We start from the raw sequence: 19,406 nt of genomic DNA, 5'->3' as shown, positions 1-19,406 counted from the left end.
CAGGGCCACAGGAGCAGAGAAGACAGCAAGTCAAACAGAGCTGCCACTAAACTTGCACTGTTAGACTACAACTGCTATCATCCGCAGCCAGCGATGATGGTTGTTGTAGTTCAGCAGTAGCTGATAGCTGCATTTGAGGCCACTCAGGAGGAGGGGAATGTGCATGGAATCGGCCCTTTTTATGTGCTTGAACCCCCTGAATTTTTATTTTTATATGCTTTTTATATGCTTTTACATTTTTACTGCTCTTTTATTGGTTTTAGGTAGCATTTTTGTTTTAATGATATTGTTTGTTTGTTTATATTGTGTATATGCTTAGAAAATTTTAAAATATTAAGCTGTTTATAAATGTTCCTAAATAAGCACCTGCCTATATCAGGACCTCACTGAGAGCCAGGAAATGGTGGAGCTTCCATTTTCTATATAAGGGTAGTATTCATTGGCTGTCCTACTCAGAATAGGACACTGAAGTTAATAGCTTAGGCTCATCATTTCCAATGGGTTTGCTCTGAGTTGGACTTGAACACAACCCAGTCTGAGCTGCTTTGCTGTTGAAGCAACGATTTTATTATGTGTTCCAGTCTTTCTGACCTGGGGAGACAGACAGTTGGGTTCAAATCCCCACTAGGTCAGAACTCATATTGAGCCAGCCTTTAGAGTCTGGGGATTAAGAATAGGAAATGCCACTCTGGTCATCAAAGACAACTTGATTTAGCTTTGCATCCAGAAAGTTTCAGGTTCAGCCCCTGGTATCTCTAGTTAAAATAACCTCACATCTTGGAGAGCGGATGTTGGTCAGAGTATACGGCAGTAGACTAGGCGGACATGATATGTTTCCTGAAAGGCAGTTTTTATATGTAAATATCTCTTGGGATTAGTCTGATTATTTGGTGTAAACCAAGACAGTGATATTTCATGGCACCTTTTTTGTCATATGGACGAACCGCAGGGAAACAGCAATCATTTTCAAAACTGTACGAAGAGTCAAAAGTTCTTTGTTCTGAAGCTGAAATAGACAACTTCTTTTTTGAGCAAGTAAGTAGGAACTTACTTTGAGCAAGTAAGCAGGATGCCCTGGGGAAAAGGTACTCATCTCACATCAGCTAAAAACTGCTGCAAAAATAAACTTGTACTGATCTGCATCAAGCCCACAAAAATTATCTATCACCTTTCAGTGTTGTTTTTTTTTGTACTGCTAAATCCCCTCTGAATGCCGCTTACCATGAAAACCCTATTCATAGGGTCGCCATAAGTCAGAATCGACTTGAAGGCAGTCCATTTCCATTCCAATTGTGCTTAGTATTTTTTGCACTTGGTGTTCTGAGCATCAAATAAATTTTTACATTGATCAGGTTGGGGAATTTTCTTAATTATGAGAACTGTGAATTATAAACTCACCAACCCAAATCTCAAACTGCTAAACAAAAACACAATGCCAAAAATATGCTGTAACTACAATTGAAACTTAAAGATATGCAGTGCTTTTTGTGATGGTAGAGTCACCTCTCTTTTTTGGGGGGGGGGCTGCTTATGGCAGCCATTCTATGCTGGCAACCATGGCATTTTATCAAGATAAGAGTACCAGCATCTTATTTCTTACCAAAATAAATCACTGGAAATAGGCCACCTCCTTTAAGAATGCTGAGTTCAAGTTGTACATAGGTCAGAAATCTCTGACCTTTTTAGTTTTAATAATCCTTATAAAGATGATCCAATATTTTATGGTCAATTCTTTTGTCTCTTAGGAAAAAGTATGGATGAACTTAAAAAGCTGTTACTGTTGGTGTTGGGTTGTGCTGTGCAGGTAAGGTTGCTACTATTTTACAACTTGACTTATATTTGGTAAACCTAATAAACTAATTATATGAGGACTGTTTGCCATCTCCCTGGGAAAAAGATGGCCATCTATGTTAATATAGATAGATTTCTGAAATACTACCAGTGCTAGTAAATAACACCAGTGTTAGTTGGACATCTGTTCACTCTGGTAATAGCTAGTTAAGGTAGTGTACCTCCAGTAATATTTTTATTTATTAATATTAATGTTTGTTTCACTTCATTGTAAATGTTCTGAGGGCAGCTCACACAATAAAAATAAACAATGAAAATAAATATAACCATGAAATTAAACACAGTTCAAAAAAAACGAATAGAGCAGATAAAACCAGCAGCAACAAAGTATTTCCTTATTTAAGAATGAAAATAAAATTATAAATATTCCTATATATGTGATCCCCAAGTGGGAGATTGCTGATGCAGTAGGTGCAACAGATCATCACAAACCTTGCCTGTCCATGGTAGCAAGCTCTGTAGGAATGCTCCACCCCTTTAAGAACATAAGAAGAGCCTGCTGAATCAGGCCAGTGGCCATCTAGTCCAGCATCCTGTTTTCACAGTGGCCAACCAGGTGCCTGGGGGAAGCCCGCAAGCAGGACCCGAGTGCAAGAACACTCTCCCCTCCTGAGGCTTCCAGCAACTGGTTTTCAGAAGCATGCTGCCTCTGACTAGGGTGGCAGAGCACAGCCATCACGGCTAGTAGCCATTGATAGCCCTGTCCTCCATGAATTTGTCTAATCTTCTTTTAAAGCCATCCAAGCTGGTAGCCATTACTGCATCTTGTGGGAGCAAATTCCATAGTTTAACTATGCGCTGAGTAAAGAAGTACTTCCTTTTGTCTGTCCTGAATCTTCCAACATTCAGCTTCTTTGAATGTCCACGAGTTCTAGTATTATGAAAGAGGGAGAAGAACTTTTCTCTATCCACTTTCTCAATGCCATGCATAATTTTATATGCTTAACATAAGAACATAAGAAGAGCCTGCTGGATCAGGCCAGTGGCCCATCTAGTCCAGCATCCTGTTCTCACAGTGGCCAACCAGGTGCCTGGGGGAAGCCCGCAAGCAGGACCCGAGTGCAAGAACACTCTCCCCTCCTGAGGCTTCCGGCAACTGGTTTTCAGAAGCATGCTGCCTCTGACTAGGGTGGCATAGCACAGCCATAATGGCTAGTAGCCATTGATAGCCCTGTCCTGCATGAATTTGTCTAATCTTCTTTTAAAGCCATCCAAGCTGGTGGCCATTACTGCATCTTGTGGGAGCAAATTCCATAGTTTAACTATGCGCTGAGTAAAGAAGTACTTCCTTTTGTCTGTCCTGAATCTTCCAACATTCAGCTTCTTTGAATGTCCACGAGTTCTAGTATTATGAGAGAGGGAGAAGAACCTTTCTCTATCCCCCCTCTCAATGCCATGCATAATTTTATACACTTCTATCATGTCTCCTCTGACCTGCCTTTTCTCTAAACTAAAAAGCCCCAAATGCTGCAACCTTTCCTCATAAGGGAGTCGCTCCATCCCCTTGATCATTCTGGTTGCCCTCTTCTGAACCTTTTCCAACTCTATAATATCCTTTTTGAGATGAAGCGACCAGAACTGCACACAGTATTCCAAATGCGGCCGCACCATAGATTTATACAACGGCATTATGATATCGGCTGTTTTATTTTCAATACCTTTCCTAATTATTGCTAGCATGGAATTTGCCTTTTTCACAGCTGCCGCACACTGAGTCGACATTTTCATCGTGCTGTCCACTACAACCCCGAGGTCTCTCTCCTGGTCGGTCACCGCCAGTTCAGACCCCATGAGCGTATATGTGAAATTAAGATTTTTTGCTCCAATATGCATAATTTTACACTTGTTTATATTGAATTGCATTTGCCATTTTTCCGCCCATTCACTCAGTTTGGAGAGGTCTTTTTGGAGCTCTTCGCAATCCCTTTTTGTTTTAACAACCCTGAACAATTTAGTGTCGTCAGCAAACTTGGCCACTTCACTGCTCACTCCTAATTCTAGGTCATTAATGAACAAGTTGAAAAGTACAGGTCCCAATACCGATCTTTGAGGGACTCCACTTTCTACAGCCCTCCATTGGGAGAACTGTCCGTTTATTCCTACTCTCTGCTTTCTGCTTCTTAACCAATTCCTTATCCACAAGAGGACCTCTCTTCTTATTCCATGACTGCTAAGCTTCCTCAGAAATCTTTGGTGAGGTACCTTGTCAAACGCTTTTTGAAAGTCTACGTACGCTATATCCACTGGATCACCTCTATCTATATGCTTGTTGACACTCTCAAAGAATTCTAATAGGTTACTGAGACAGGACTTTCCCTTGCAGAAGCCATGCTGGCTCTGCTTCAGCAAGGCTTGTTCTTCTATGTGCTTAGTTAATCTAGCTTTAATAATACTTTCTACCAGTTTCCCAGGGACAGAAGTTAAGCTAACTGGCCTGTAATTTCCGGGATCCCCTCTGGATCCCTTTTTGAAGATTGGCGTTACATTTGCCACTTTCCAGTCCTCAGGCACAGAGGAGAACCTGAGGGACAAGTTACATATTTTAGTTAGCAGATCAGCAATTTCACATTTGAGTTCTTTGAGAACTCTCGGGTGGATGCCATCTGGGCCCGGTGATTTGTCAGTTTTTATATTGTCCATTAAGCTTAGAACTTCCTCTCTTGTTACCACTATTTGTCTCAGTTCCTCAGAATCCCTTCCTGCAAATGTTAGTTCAGGTTCAGGGATCTGCCCTATATCTTCCACTGTGAAGACAGATGCAAAGAATTCATTTAGCTTCTCTGCAATCTCCTTATCGTTCTTTAGTACACCTTTGACTCCCTTATCATCCAAGGGTCCAATCGCCTCCCTAGATGGTCTCCTGCTTTGAATGTATTTATAGAATTTTTTTGTTGTTGGTTTTTATGTTCTTAGCAATGTGCTCCTCAAATTCTTTTTTAGCATCCCTTATTGTCTTCTTGCATTTCTTTTGCCAGAGTTTGTGTTCTTTTTTATTTTCTTCATTCGGACAAGACTTCCATTTTCTGAAGGAAGACTGTTTGCCTCTAAGAGCTTCCTTGACTTTGCTCGTTAACCATGCTGGCATCTTCTTGGCCCTGGCGGTACCTTTTCTGATCTGCGGTATGCACTCCAGTTGAGCTTCTAATATAGTGTTTTTAAACAACTTCCAAGCATTTTCGAGTGATGTGACCCTCTGGACTTTGTTTTTCAGCTTTCTTTTTACCAATCCCCTCATTTTTGTGAAGTTTCCTCTTTGAAGTCAAATGTGACCGTGTTGGATTTTCGTGGCAATTGGCCATTTACATGTATGTTTAATTTAATAGCACTGTGGTCACTGCTCCCAATCGGTTCAACAACACTTACATCTCGCACCAGGTCCCGGTCCCCACTGAGGATTAAGTCCAGGGTTGCCGTCCCTCTGGTCGGTTCCATGACCAACTGGTCTAGGGAATAGTCATTTAGAATATCTAGAAACTTTGCTTCTTTGTCATGACTGGAACACATATGCAGCCAGTCTATGTCTGGGTAGTTGAAGTCACCCATTACTACCACATTTCCTAGTTTGGATGCTTCCTCAATTTCATATCTCATCTCCAGGTCTCCCTGAGCATTTTGATCAGGGGGACAATAGACCGTTCCCAGTATTAAGTCCCTCTTGGGGCATGGTATCTCCACCCACAACGATTATGTGGAGGAGTCTGCCTCTTTTGGGGTTTCGAGCTTGCTGGATTCAGTGCCTTCTTTCACGTATAGAGCGACTCCGCCACCAATACGTCCTTCCCTGTCCTTCCGATATAGTTTATATCCAGGGATAACCGTATCCCACTGGTTTTCTCCATTCCACCAGGTCTCCGTTATGCTCACTATATCAATGCTCTCCTCTAAGACCAAGCACTCCAGTTCTCCCATCTTGGTTCGCAGGCTCCTAGCATTAGCGTACAGGCACTTGTAAGCAGTGTCTCTCTTCAAGTGTCTTTGGCACTTGTGGTTTGGCCTGTGGTAATTTTGCTCTTCTGAATTTATATCCTGTGCCCCTGCTCTCACAATGCCTACTTCTAGGCCTACCCCTTTTAAAATTTCATCATTTCTTTGGTTTTTATCCCAGGGGGGAGGTTTATTCCGAACCGGACCTTCCTCAGTTCCTGTCGGGTTTCCCCCCTCAGTCAGTTTAAAAGCTGATCTGCTACCTTTTTAATTTTAAGTGCCAGCAGTCTGGTTCCATTCTGGTTCAAGTGGAGCCCGTCCCTTTTGTACAGGCCCGGCTTGTCCCAAAATGTTCCCCAGTGCCTAACAAATCCAAAACCTTCCACCCGACACCATTGTCTCATCCACGGATTTAGACTGCAAAGCTGGGCCTGTCTGGCTGGTCCTGCGTGTGGAACCGGTAGCATTTCAGAGAAAGCCACCTTGGAGGTCCTGGCTTTCAGCATCCTACCTAGCAACCTAAATTTTGCTTCCAGGACCTCACGGCTGCATTTCCCCATGTCGTTGGTGCCGACGTGCACCACGACCACTGACTCCTCCCCAGCACTGTCTACCAAACTATCTAAACGACGGGCGATATCCGCAACCTTCGCATCAGGCAGGCAAAACACCTTGCGGTCTACACGCCCATCACACCCCCCACTGTCTATGTTCCTAATGATCGAATCACCCACTACATGGATCCCTCCAGCCCCTGGAGATATATCCTCGGCACGAGAGGATAGCTGCTCATCCCCCAAGGAATGGGTCCCTTCTAAGGGATCGTTTCCCTCTTCCTCAGCTGGATACTCTCCTTGCCCGAGACCATCGTTCTCCATGATAGCAGGAGAGCTATCATTGTTGGAGTGGGACACAGCTATAACGTCCCTGAAGGCCTCCTCCACACACCTCTCTGCCTCTCTCCACTTTTCCAGGTCCGTCACCTTGGCCTCAAGGAAATGAAGTCGTTCCCGGAGAGCCAGGAGCTCATTGCACCGAGAGCACACCCACGACTTCTGTCCAACAGGCAGATAATTGTACATGCTGCAGGCGGTGCAAAATACTGGAAAGCCCCCACACCGCTGCTGGCTTCTTACCTGCATAGTTTTGTTTAAGGTTTATTACGTCAATGGGTTGGAGACTGCGGTTTAGTTGAGGCTAGGGAACAGACGGGCAGAGTGGGAGGCCCTGGCCTCCTCGCCCTGCTGCTTAACTCGCCTTGACGCTTTGTCAGCTGGGGCCTTTGTCAGCTGGGGCCTTGACAATGATGTGTTACTTGAGGCTGATGGCTCAACTATCAGCTGGGGCTTAACTCTTTAGGATTATCTCAAGCTTCCTTCCTTTGAAGGCAGGAAGGCAGGCTTCCTTCCTGAGCGAGGGGCGGGGCTGTTTAAGCTTTTGGTTGCTTTTAATCTAAGCAAGGGGCTGCGACTTCCAGGCAAGTCTTTTTTGTTTGTTGTTTTCCCACCTTGAACAGCCTGACCTTTCTTTAACCTAGGGAAACAGAGCTTGTGGTGGTGTTTCAGGAAGGCTAAAGCTGCCCTTTTTAGCAAGGACTGAGCTGACTCTTTCCTGTATGTATCGGTGGAGTTTCCTTTTCCCCCTTCTCTCCGACTGGAATTTAGCCTTGTTTACAGTGTCCCCTGATGCTTTCCTGCTAGGGTGGTGCTGAAAACTAGCTTTCTATAGGCTTCCTTCTCCTAGGATCTGTCTCCTAAGATATAGGTTCTTTCAGGATTTGGCTCTTAGCTCAGGGTGACCTTAGGCTGCCCTTATTACTTATTACTCTGAGCTGTTTTAATTCAATTAAATAATGGAATAAATGGGAGCTACTTACCCTCTTTTTGCTCTGCTGCTTAACTCGCCTTGATGCTTTGTCAGCTGGGGCCTTGACGCTTCATCAGCTGGGGCTCCCTCTAGCTCGTGGACATGACACAGCCAAGCAGGATTCAATGTCCCAAGGCATGACAAAACCAAGTTCAAATTATAAGCGCCCACTAGCTAGCAACGTTTTGGGTTTTCTGCATAAGCCTAAAGTGGAATCCCAGACGAAGGGCTGGTACGTAGAACACTGGTTCTTTTATCTGGTTAATTGCCACAGGGTTAAGGCACTTTTACCATGTATATAGACCAACCATTTAATATGGACCTAAGCCATTCAGGGCTTTAAACACTAGCATGAGCTTGAACTATGCCTGGAAATGAACTGGCAACCCATGCAGCTGTTTTAAAACGGGTTATATGAGATCTAAAGGGAACTGCAGCCAGATTACTTTCCCTTTCTTTCCCCCCCTCTGTGCCGGGAGAACAGTGAAGTAGGTCTGTTGAGCATCCATAAATGAGATGTACTAAGTACATTGATGGTGTACCCCATCAACATAGTGCTAGTCCTTCTTTGATTATAGGTGTGATAATAGCTCCATCCAGAGTGGGGGAACAGTCAGATTCTATCAGGACCCCAACCCTTAACAGCTGGCTGAATCATAAAACCAGGAACACTGGAGGCCAAGGTAGTATAAACCTACTCAGGTCCTGGCATCACGGTTAGGCCAGAGCCTGAGTCCATTGGATCAAGGGCCTTTAAGTTGGTGGACTCCGAGATCCATGCCCTCAGACCTTGAACCCACACCAGGAACCCACATACCCATGTGGGCCTGTGTATTTGGGCAATGTGTCTGGAGGGAATTGTGTGAAAGGGGGAGGAGGGCTAGGCTTCAAGCCGAAGGCCTACCCCTTTAAGACTTTCTGTTACTCAAGGGGCACTTAAAACATAAAAGCCTCCTGTCATCTTACAGAGTTTCTCTCGTGGAGCTTTCTTTGTTGTTGCAACTACCAGCCTGCCTTGCTGACTTGTTCTGTAGGCTCAATCTGTCACGATCCGGACAGGACTGATTCTGTGTCATTCCACTCGTTAAGAAGAAAATGAGTAGAGTATGAGAGATCCAGAAAGAATACTGTGGGAGCAGAGCACAGAAATGTTCACATGAACCCTGGCATCTCAAAGTATGAGGCTTCAGGGCTCTCCAACCAGGCTGGGAGGTTAATTTGGTTCCAAATCAAACTCTTGAGCAGCATGTTTTGGAGGCTGGGCAGGGTGTCGATATGTTCTGTCCCAACCCCTGCTCTCATCTTTTCTAACAAAGGATGGGAGGCTAAATGGAGAGATGTCCCCTCTTCTAAACATTCCCATAGATGTGCTCCTCTAGTGGGAGATCGCTGATAAAAGAGGTGCAGTAGATCATCACACAACTTTATGTCCATGGTAGTAAACTCTGCAGAGGTACCCTACCCCTTTCCCTTCTAACTTCCTCTAATCAAGGGCAAGGATGGGAAGAAATGTCCCTTTTTCTAAAAGTTGTGGCAGGGTAATGGATCTCAGTGTAGCCTCCTGTCCAGGGCTGGCCCTACTGTTAGGCATAGTGAGGTCTCCACCTCAGGCAGCAGATGCTGGAAGGGCAGCGAGTGACACTGAGATGTTGAAGGAGAGAAGTATGCTTGCCAAGGAATCTAACCTGTGCTCCCTAAGTTAGCCTGCTGGCCTTGGTTGTGTTGTAGAAGAACACTATCCCATCACCAGTGCTGAAGCTTCACTTCCTTGTGCAGTACATGGAATGGGAGGGTGCCATCTTGTCCTTCGCCTCGGGCACAAAATACCTTGGACCAATCCTCCTGTCCTGGGGAGGACAGAGGGAGGGGGTAGATGTCTGAACAAAAATGTAGATATACATTTCTCAAAGCATTATTCTTATGTCCACAGACCACTGTAACAGGTGCTAGAGGTCAAGGAAGTCAGTTACTTTTTTTGATCTTAAAAAAACTTAAGAAGGTAGTAGATTAGGACACAGATAAAAGAGGGGGCAAAGAGAAACTCAGTTGCCTAGTCATACAGTTCCAAGGAATTTTTATTCCATCATCCCTACTTTTTTCATTTTTTTAAAAAGAAGGCTTTTATATTGTGAACATGATGAATGGGCTTTGATGGACAGGATTTGTCACTGGAAGTTCTGGTGGCCTCTGTAGCTAGGAGTACCTTTTTCTAGCTATGGCTGGTTTGCCAGCTTTGGCCCCTTTTGGACAGAGTTGACTTGGCCACAATACTCTGCACTCTGGTATCTTCCAGATTGGATTACTGCAATGTGCTTTACATGGGGCTGCCCTTGAAGATGACTCAGAAACGTCAGTTGGTCCAAAATGCAGCAGCCAGATTACTGGCTGCAGTTCCCTTTAGATCTCATATAACCCCTGTTTTAAAACAGCTGCATTGGTTGCCAGTTCATTTCCAGGCATAGTTCAAGGTGCTCATGCTAGTGTTTAAAGCCTTGAATGGCTTAGGTCCATATAAATTGGATGGTCTATACACATGGTAAAAGTGCCTTAACCCTGTGGCAATTAACCAGATAAAAGAACCAGTGTTCTACGTACCAGCCCTTTGTCTGGGATTCCACTTTAGGCTTATGCAGAAAACCCAAAACGTTGCTAGCTAGTGGGCGCTTATAATTTGAACTTGGTTTTGTCATGCCTTGGGACACTGAATCCTGCTTGGCTGTGTCATGTCCATTATGTCAATACAGTGTTTTCTTCATCTGGCTGTGCCCATCTAGGCAATCTTGGCAATCCTGCCAATAGTTGCAGGATTATTAACACACACGTCTAACACATCTACTTTGGCCTCTTGCATGGTACCTCCCTTTCCTATTTTAATAGCTTTGTGGTCCCTTTTTCAAGTTTTATGGCTATAGTATTGTTTGTGCAACACAAACAAGACAGTTCTTCTTTTCTTTCCCTCTTACTTTAGCTATTTGCATCTTCATAATCCCATCCTTCAATGGGTTTAAGTGCAAAAGTGCTAATTTAACTAGTTTGAAGGTTACTCTGTTTGAATTGAACCTTGTGAACATTTTAAAATGGGATAGAATATAATAGGTTTCTGTCTGTAATTAAATGTACTGTAGCCTCCATGGGAAGACATTGGGAGGAATTCAACATAGCGCTACGTCTCTCATTCCAATCATAAGCAAATGGAAGCAAATGAAGGCTGTTTCATCAATAATTTATGCACATTTTAAGCCAATATTTGGGCTGGCCCGTTACATACCAGTTCAGGATAAAAGACACAGGACTTCTGGTTCCCAACAGCAAACTCTTGCTCAAGAAATTATTTTTGATGTGATTTAATTCAAAAAGGAAATTAGGTTAGAACTGCATTCTTTTATTTATGTATGTATATTTCATCAGTGGTTTTCTTAGATTTAACATTCACATGGGCGTATTGAATATCCCAGACATGTTTGCTTTTTTATCATTATCCTCTGATGGTCAGAGTCAATTTTGGAAAGTGCTGCACATTTTCAATGCCTAATAAACATTGATGTCTGTGATGTGCATTCTTTTGTTCTTGTTGATAGTGTGAAAGAAAAGAAGAATTCATTGAAAGGATAAAACAGCTAGATATTGAAACTCAGGCTGCAATAGTTTCACACATTCAAGAGGTAGGATTCTTAACTCCTTTAATCCTTTTCTCTCATGCTCCTGTGGACTTGGCATTAGTTTCTGATTGAGTTTGTGAGTACAGGTTGCATTCATTCAGAGGAACATTTTTTTTGTTTGTGAATGTTTTCTCAGTGCTTCTGTCAGGGACATAAATGGAAAATGCAGAGGAAAGGAGCTGAAGTGGGCACGAAAAAACATCCACAGCACCCTTTTTGTCATAATACAGCAGTTGGGCTATCATACCACTCTGATGTGAAGAAATGTTAGAGCAAGAAAATGTGTAGATCATCCTTCCCCAAGCTGGCACTCTCTAGATATTTTCGCTTGCTTGTAATTTATTTATTTATTTATTGTACTTATATACCGCCCCATAGCCGAAGCTCTCTGGGTGCTTTACAGTAACTAAAAACATTAAATAAAGCCATAATCATGAATTGTATTGGCTATGTAATATTATTAACACATCAGTCTTTGTAATACTCTTATATATCCATTTGTTTGGGAGTTTTTTGTTTGGTTTGGTTTTCCATCTAGAGCGACTTCTCAATCCTGGTGCCTTCCAGATGTTGTTGGATTACAACTCCCAATTCCCTAACCTGTCAATTGTCAGAGACGATGGAACTTGTCGTTTAAAACATCTGGAGGATGTCAGGTTGGGAAGGCTGATCCAGGGGATACTGTAGAGTTTAGTTGTTGTTCTTGTATTGGGACCAAGTTGTGTGTTAAAGCAAATACTGGTCCATGAGTATTTACTGTGGTTCTTGCCCTGTGCATCTTTTCAGACTCTCAAACACCCTTTAAAAGTTACAGAAAAGGTATAGTCAGTAGAGATGCATCTTTGCTGTAGCATGTGAAGCAGTTCTTAGTTTATATGCTTTTGGAGTAAATAAACTTTGTGTCCTGTAAATTTCTTTCCATGCCACTGGAATAAAACTGCACATGGAATCATTGGTTTAAGTAATAAAAAATGAATCAAAATCTCCCGTAGGCACTGTGGACCTACGTCTTGTAGCCTTCTTCTCCTTTTTGTCTTCCCATTTAGCATCCACTAAGAAGTCCCTTCTTTAAAAAGACAGATGTGCAATGATGCTCTGTAGTGAAGTATCTTTTATAATGTCTAGAGTGTGTTTCTTTTACCACTTAACAATGCATCCTGTCCTAACCTCCTAAGGTTTAAGGAACAGAGTTTCTTCAAGGGCAGATATCAGGGTTCCCGTGCAAGATCTTAGCCCTGGCATTTTATTTTATTTTATTAAAAAAGCACTTCCCACATAATTATAACAAAATCCAGCATTTGCACATCACCCAAACTATGGTTTACTGGAACCTGCTGGCTCCTAGAGAGGCACTCGCACAGCTTTGCTCCTCTCTAGTCTTTTTAGCATAGCATGGCATGGCAGCCGAGCCAAGGTTTGCCTGAGCATGTTGTCCAAACTCAGGATCATGGTTAGGGCCTCTCCTCCTTAGCCACGATCTGTAGTCAAGTTTTGTCTAATAGTTTCAGATCATGGTTGAGGAGGAGAGTTCTAACAGGACCTAGGGAAGAACAAAGGTGCAATCTCATTGCCGGGAGCCAGCACATTCACGTGGTCCTGGCAAGCCATAGTTTGGCTTACCATAGTGTGCAAATCTGGCCAGTGTTTCAAGAATGTTTTGAAACTTTTAAAGCTTTATGATGGTACTCCAAATAGTGATGATCTAGGCCAGAACCATTCACTTTAATGCCTTGCATATAGTAGTAAGAGGAGGAGGATCAAGTTTCTGACCGTCACCAAACTGCTATTCCAAAATGCTGGAATGCAGGCTGTCATGCTTGCCTTTGGACAGTTTCAATTTGAAGCATTTTCTGCATCCGTTAGAGTTTAAATTTGTGTGGAAGTCAACATTTACAAGGTCAAAAATAATCATTTGGCAAAGCAAGATATAAGGTTCCAGTGCCCCATACGATATAGGCAAATGCGATTCTAGTTAATGCAGAAATTACTGTGGAAGTCTATTGGAATGTGATTTTTTACTTAGCCTACAATCCTAGGCATAAAGAGCCCTATCAAAGTCAATGTGACCGAAAATTCTGGATCAGCGTATACAGGATTAGCCTATTGGAAGTTGCAAGTACTAATAAAACTGCAAATTGTACTATTCAGCAGTCTTCCCCAGCCTAGTTCCCTCCACATGTTTTGATCTACAACATCCAAAAACCCCAGCCAGCTTGGCCAAATGAGAGATGTTGAGGGAAGGCTACTCTTCAGGCAAAGCTCATATGGAATCACAAGTAACTTTTTTTTCTTGTCATTGTCAAGTGACATCTGGATGATCTAAAAATAAAAAACAGACCTCCTTCTTCTTGGTTTCAGGTAACCCATAACCAGGAGAATGTATTTGACTTGCAGTGGCTAGATCTTCCAGATATGGCACCAGAAGAGCTTGCGTCTCTCTCCAGAAATATGGTTTTCCATCTCAAGAGGCTGATTGACGAGAGGGATGAGTGCACAGAAGTATGGATTATGTATCTGAGTGGCCTTTTTATTTGTGTTAATGTAATACAGTTTGTTTGAAGCATTTCCTTGGACTTTCCTTTTTTCTATTAACCTTTTGCCCTGATACTGATTTCTTTTTTTCTTGTATTGGCTACTTGGGGCCTGTTTTATAAAATAAATAAAGGCTCTGCTTCTCCTTATCCTAGTTTAAATTAACATTGCAGCCTTTCCACCGGCATGTTTATTTAAAATTAAGTTTCAAGTATAGTTTCCTGGTTAAAAATGGTGGCAGAGGTACTCTTTCTGCTTAGCTCACCTTTTTGTATTTGAGGCATTCTGCAGAATGAAGTGGTGGAGTTTTGGACTATACAATTTCAGACTGCAGGTGCAGGCAGAATCATATCTTTTGGATACTTTCCCAGGTAAAATGCTCCCTGCGTTTAATAAATTAGCACATCTGAGAGAAGAGGGCTGTCTCTTTGATACACTAGATTATGGCTGCTATATGTTATATGCCTTCAAGTCGATTACGACTTATGGCGACCCTATGAATATATATATATATATCTCACAAGTGGAAAAGGGTGTGTGGGTGAGAAATGCTAAGGGAGTGTTCTGTCCCCACAGTCTGTCCCTCCCCCTGACACTTCACAGTTGGGCTCACTTCTGGTATCAGAATACCATGAAGATAAAAGGGTGTGTGGGGAGGTAAGCCACAAGTTCCCCTCCTCCCCATATACATGTTTGGGGCAGATCCACATTTAAAGAAGCAAATCTGCTTCTGTCACATATAGTTGCAGGTTTGGGTAAGCGATCATAGGAGCTTTCCTCACTCCCAGCTTGGTGCTTTAACATTCAAATGTGGAAGTGCAAATAGGAGTTTTGCTTGTATTTTCTGTGCCATGTGCCCAGCCTACCATGCAGAGGGAACCAGCACAGACCCCGGAAGGCAGTCAGTTGCCTTCAGCATTTCAGAAAAGAACCACAGTGTAGAATACCTTTAAGGCCATTGCCCCATGCTGTTATAAATGAATCTGAAGATTATTTTTATACTGTGTTCATTAGAAGCTGTACATCAGATACACTTAGATTTCACTAACATAAAGGTCCTTATAAGGAAGCATCTTATACTCTAGTAACTGAGCTAGAATGCTGAAAAGAAAAACATGAATGTGCATTTCCTCAGATAGAGATTGGGACTCTTCAGCCTAGGAAAAAGCCAAAAAACCTAAAGATAGATATATATTATAGTTCTCAAATTGTGTAGCAAGCTTTTCCAACAGCCACCTCCAAAGTTTACAAAGCCATATCACTGAAGAATACTCCCATTTAGGATTTGACATGCAATGCCTTTTGTGGACAGTCATTTCTGATAACTGTACATTTGTATGTTTCACTGCCTGTACGCACACTTAAGACAACATAATTAGACACAGCTTTCTAGCATATGTGCGCACCATGAAATAGGTATGACAGTTGCTTGTGCACATGGTGGCCTGGTTTGCATGTCATGGTAAGCTAAATGTGCTGTTTTGTTCCTCCCTGGTCCTTGTATCTCGGTGCAGTGCAGCAGCTAAGCCACAGTTTGGCTTAGCATATCATCCAAACCTTGGATCATGTTTAAACTCTCTCCTCCTTAACCATGGTCTGTAGCTAAGGTTTGTTCAGTGGTCACGGGCCATGGTTAAAGAGGAGAGACGTTAACCACAAACGTGGGTTTAGATGACACACTAAGCAAAACCTTGGCTTAGGTGCTATGCCACAGTGCGCTAAAAGGACAAAAGGGGGAGCAAAGCAGCTGTGATCTTGTCCCCTGAAAGCCAGCATGTTTGTGCTAAGCCATGGTTTGGCTTAGTGTTAAGTAGGCATGGGCAAGATTCAGTTTGCATTTCAAGCTGAATCTACCAAATTTGCACTTTATGAAATAATATGAGAACAGAAACACAGCCATTCTTTGATATTTGCACTTACTCACATTTGTAATACAGTTCACCAACCAGCAAGTGTTTACAAAAATGCATATATTAGGGGAAAGTGTGCATGAGTATATAAGTGAAAATAACATACAAAAATGCACTATATGGTGAGAAATGGATTGCAAAAATGGATTAGTTAAAATTGCCTCCAAAAATGCTTATTTGGAGAAATTTGTACTAAAATGCTAGATTTTCATGAGGATTTTTTTTTTTAAAAAAAATAGCAAATTGCTGCAGAAATGTGGAGAATTGAATTTAAGTCTGGAAAAATGAGAAACGGAGAGAACCAAAAGTGAGAGATCATTCCATCCCTAGTGTCAAATATGAACACTATCAGTGTGAAATTGATATTCCTGTGTGACCATTGATACCTTTTTATACAGGTTTTATCCACCATCTTATATTTAACAACAGTTCTATGATGTTGCAAAGCATAAAGTTATGTGGCCAGCTTACAATAAATAAGCATAAAGATAATATAAATACAAAACAAAACTTTGTTCAATTTATAGACCACCCTTTATTGATAAAGATTGCAGTGTGGTTCACAAGATTGCAGTATGAAGTATAGTGAAATACAATGAATATCAATAACTTAATTAAAACAAAATACATTAAAACCATCAGTTATTGAACTGCATCTTGAGCTGTATGAAAACTCCACACGGAAGATGATTGATGTACTTCCAGAGGAAGGGAATTCCATAAGTTTTGTAATTAAAACCTAAAACCATGAAATCAAAAGTATCACAAATACAAGAAGAAAACAAAAAAATCACCATAATCCCAAAATTGTAATATAGATTGCATATTAATTTCTGCAAACATGTTCTTTATGTAGGAATTTTCTAATGTTTAAAGTGCTGGGGGCAGGACAGTGCAATTCATGGGAAGCTAATGCAAGGGGGGCTGGCGGAGGAGGAATCAGCGGGAAGGTCCACAGCATCTATCTTGTTTTTGGGAGCTGCTGGGCTGGTTTAGTCAGGAGCTGCGTACAGGGAGCAGAAAGTAAAGACCAGCTCTCACGAATATCCTGGCCAGGGAGTAAGTGCTCTCCATAAGCTTCCATTGTAATTATTTTCTTAGACCGAACCTTTTTTCTGGTGTAATTTTGGCCTGGACTGGGACCCACAGAAGAGCTCTGAATGGGGGTTAGATGTTACGTAAGTCCTCCCCTCAGCCCCTCCTCCAACACCCCTGGAATGCCCCCTTTTCAGGCTTTATTCAGGCTTCTGCTGGCACCCCTTCTGCCAAGCTGGGCTTCCCTGGCAGACTGCCGGCTGAGATGGGGTGAGGGGCTTCTGCCGGTGGAGCCGGGGGTCCACCAGATCCAACTCCCCTCAGCCCAGCGTAAATGTGAGTTGGATTGCACCTTAAGTTGGTTAGTAAAGGAGACAAGTTTTTCTTGTTGTTTCCTGCTCAGGATGAGTTATCTGCCAAAGAAGTTACAGACTTGCCTGTGTTGCACACTAGTAGTGCTAAAAAATGCATATCTAATTATTTATTTATTAGATTTTTGTAGCCACCTATCAATAAACTTAAAAAAGAAAGTGCCAGGCAAGGGTCAGTGGAAGACTGTTCCATAGCTAAGGTGCCACTATCAAAAAGGTCCTAACCTTGGTGGCCACCCACCTCACATCACTTGGTGGGGGCACCAGATGCATTTTAAACTGGCCACTGTGTTAGACTATTGGGTGGTAAGATATCTGAACGCTTTGTAACTCCACTGCAAACTTCATTTATGTGCTTGTGTCACAAAAATTTGCTGCGCCCAAATATTTCCATGCAATCGTTATTTGCCTTTTGCAAAGCAATCTGAGATCCTTTTATGAAGCGAGCTACATGCGAGATATATTCTTCACATGACATTTTGGTCTGGATTCTTTTGTTTGTTTTCAGCTAATTGTAGATCTCACTCAAGAGAGAGATTACCTGCAATCCCAACAGCCACCCAGCCCTCTGAAAGCATCAAGCCCTGCCTCTTCCCCAAACCCAGCCAGCCGCCTCTCCAATGAGGACAAGCAGCATCTGTCTGTGGAGCTTGCAGACACAAAGGCTAAACTAAGGAGAATCAGGCAGGAGCTGTAAGTACTGACACTCAGCCCCTAGTTCTGCTGGAGGACTATTGGTCTCTCGTGTCTTTTGTGAACGCAGAACTGCATGCATAGTATTTAGGGTCAGAACACTGATCTTTACTGATAACCCTACATTTAGGCGCATTACAAAATGGGACACTCGGGTCCCCTGCTGCCTTCCTGAAAAAAGTGTGGTTTGTTTTTGACACATGCATGCCTGTTTATACATGTGTCTGCATGCATGCATACATGCACCCCACCACCCTACCTTTTTATGGCTCCTTCCAGTATTATTCTCCCCCATCTGCATCTTTAAAACATGTATAGAGGAGCAGGCAGAAAATGGCCAAAGTTGCACGCCTGTTAACATGTGAATAAACAGATGAAGATCTGGCACGGATGGACTGCAGGGCAGCTTTCTCCATACATCTGCATCTCCCTTGATGGGGCTGTTGGCATCTCTGCGTCAACTCTTCTCCCCCTCCCCTGGAACACATAGCATCACATGTTGCCTCCTCACCAGTAACAGTCCATGATCTTGAGCCTTAACGAATGTGTTAACAAAGATGTGTCTTTGCTCATAGTCCAGCTGATTCTCTGCAAGCAGTGTTAACAGGACAAGCCCAAGACCTGAGGCCCATGTACAGAATCTGGCTGGACTGGCAGATGAATTTTATTTCAGCACTGGCCATGGGACAGCATCCTCCACTGCACTTGAGGGCAGCAGACTAGCTTCATATGTTCTTAAGGCATATGGTTCTCTCCTCCATCATTTTCCCCCATTCCCCTCCCCCCAGCAATTGCTTCCTGAGGCTGCCTATTGGTAAGGCCAGCCCTGAGTTTTAAAAAAGCCATCAGAAAGATGCAACACCAGGTAGCCTTATTTTGCCATGTTTCTTTTTTCTTCTTCTGTTTTCACTTACTCCCTAGCCTCACTTCAATTTGAATGTTACTTCATTGGGTCTTTTTTTTTTAATGTACTTTTTATTGTTCTTGGTTGGACATGGATAATAGCTGAGTCACTGGGAATATGCATTAACAAAGAATTAACTTTTTAAAACAGTTTGAACCTGCTTTCATTGGTATGTGGTGCTTGCTAATCTTTGCAAATTCACCACAAGAAAACTTGAAAAGTGCCGCATTTCTCATAGAGGCGTAGATATATATCTAGCTAGAATATTCACAGTGCTTTTGATATTTTCTGGGACTGACATGGTAGTTTTTAACCAATAAGTATGAAATCCTCAGGGAAGAAAAATCGGAGCAACTTGTTGACACTAGACATGAAGTAGATCAGCTTGTCCTGGAACTGCAGAAAATAAAGCAGGAGGTAAGGATATCTATTCTGTTATACAGAAGAACTATTTAATTCAGGGCTAGGGAACCTTTTTTTTGCCTGAGAGCAGCATTCCCTTTGGAGAACGTTGTGCCAGTGGTGGGAAAGGCCACAGGCAAAATTGGGGAAGCATCGTCATTGTGGGTTGTTTGTATGCTGCCTGTCCATAGTAATCTATGCTCAAGATGGCTCACAACATGAAAATGATTACATAATTCACTGTTACAAAACAAAATTC

At 42.5% G+C, this 19,406-nt stretch overlaps 1 protein-coding gene across 4 annotated transcripts in view; it reads left to right on the top strand.

The window, feature by feature from the left end:
- CCDC88C (coiled-coil domain containing 88C) overlaps nucleotides 1–19,406 on the top strand; it is a 172,293-nt gene that overhangs the window by 78,252 nt on the left and 74,635 nt on the right. For 3 of the 4 annotated variants that reach the window (XM_061611966.1, XM_061611965.1, XM_061611967.1), the window contains exons 5-9: nucleotides 1,746–1,804; nucleotides 11,220–11,303; nucleotides 13,659–13,799; nucleotides 17,657–17,841; nucleotides 19,081–19,162. In XM_061611966.1, the coding sequence (XP_061467950.1) occupies nucleotides 1,746–1,804; nucleotides 11,220–11,303; nucleotides 13,659–13,799; nucleotides 17,657–17,841; nucleotides 19,081–19,162 (551 nt within the window). Of the gene's footprint in view, nucleotides 1–1,744; nucleotides 1,805–11,219; nucleotides 11,304–13,658; nucleotides 13,800–17,656; nucleotides 17,842–19,080; nucleotides 19,163–19,406 lie in introns of all 4 variants that reach the window. The other variant, XM_061611968.1, reaches the window with a different exon arrangement.

The sequence above is a fragment of the Rhineura floridana genome, chromosome 2 (genome assembly GCF_030035675.1).
Source record: "Rhineura floridana isolate rRhiFlo1 chromosome 2, rRhiFlo1.hap2, whole genome shotgun sequence".
In the NCBI taxonomy this organism is placed as follows: domain Eukaryota; kingdom Metazoa; phylum Chordata; class Lepidosauria; order Squamata; family Rhineuridae; genus Rhineura; species Rhineura floridana.
Note: the sequence above shows the minus strand (reverse complement) of the source record. Positions and strands in the feature narration are given on the sequence as shown.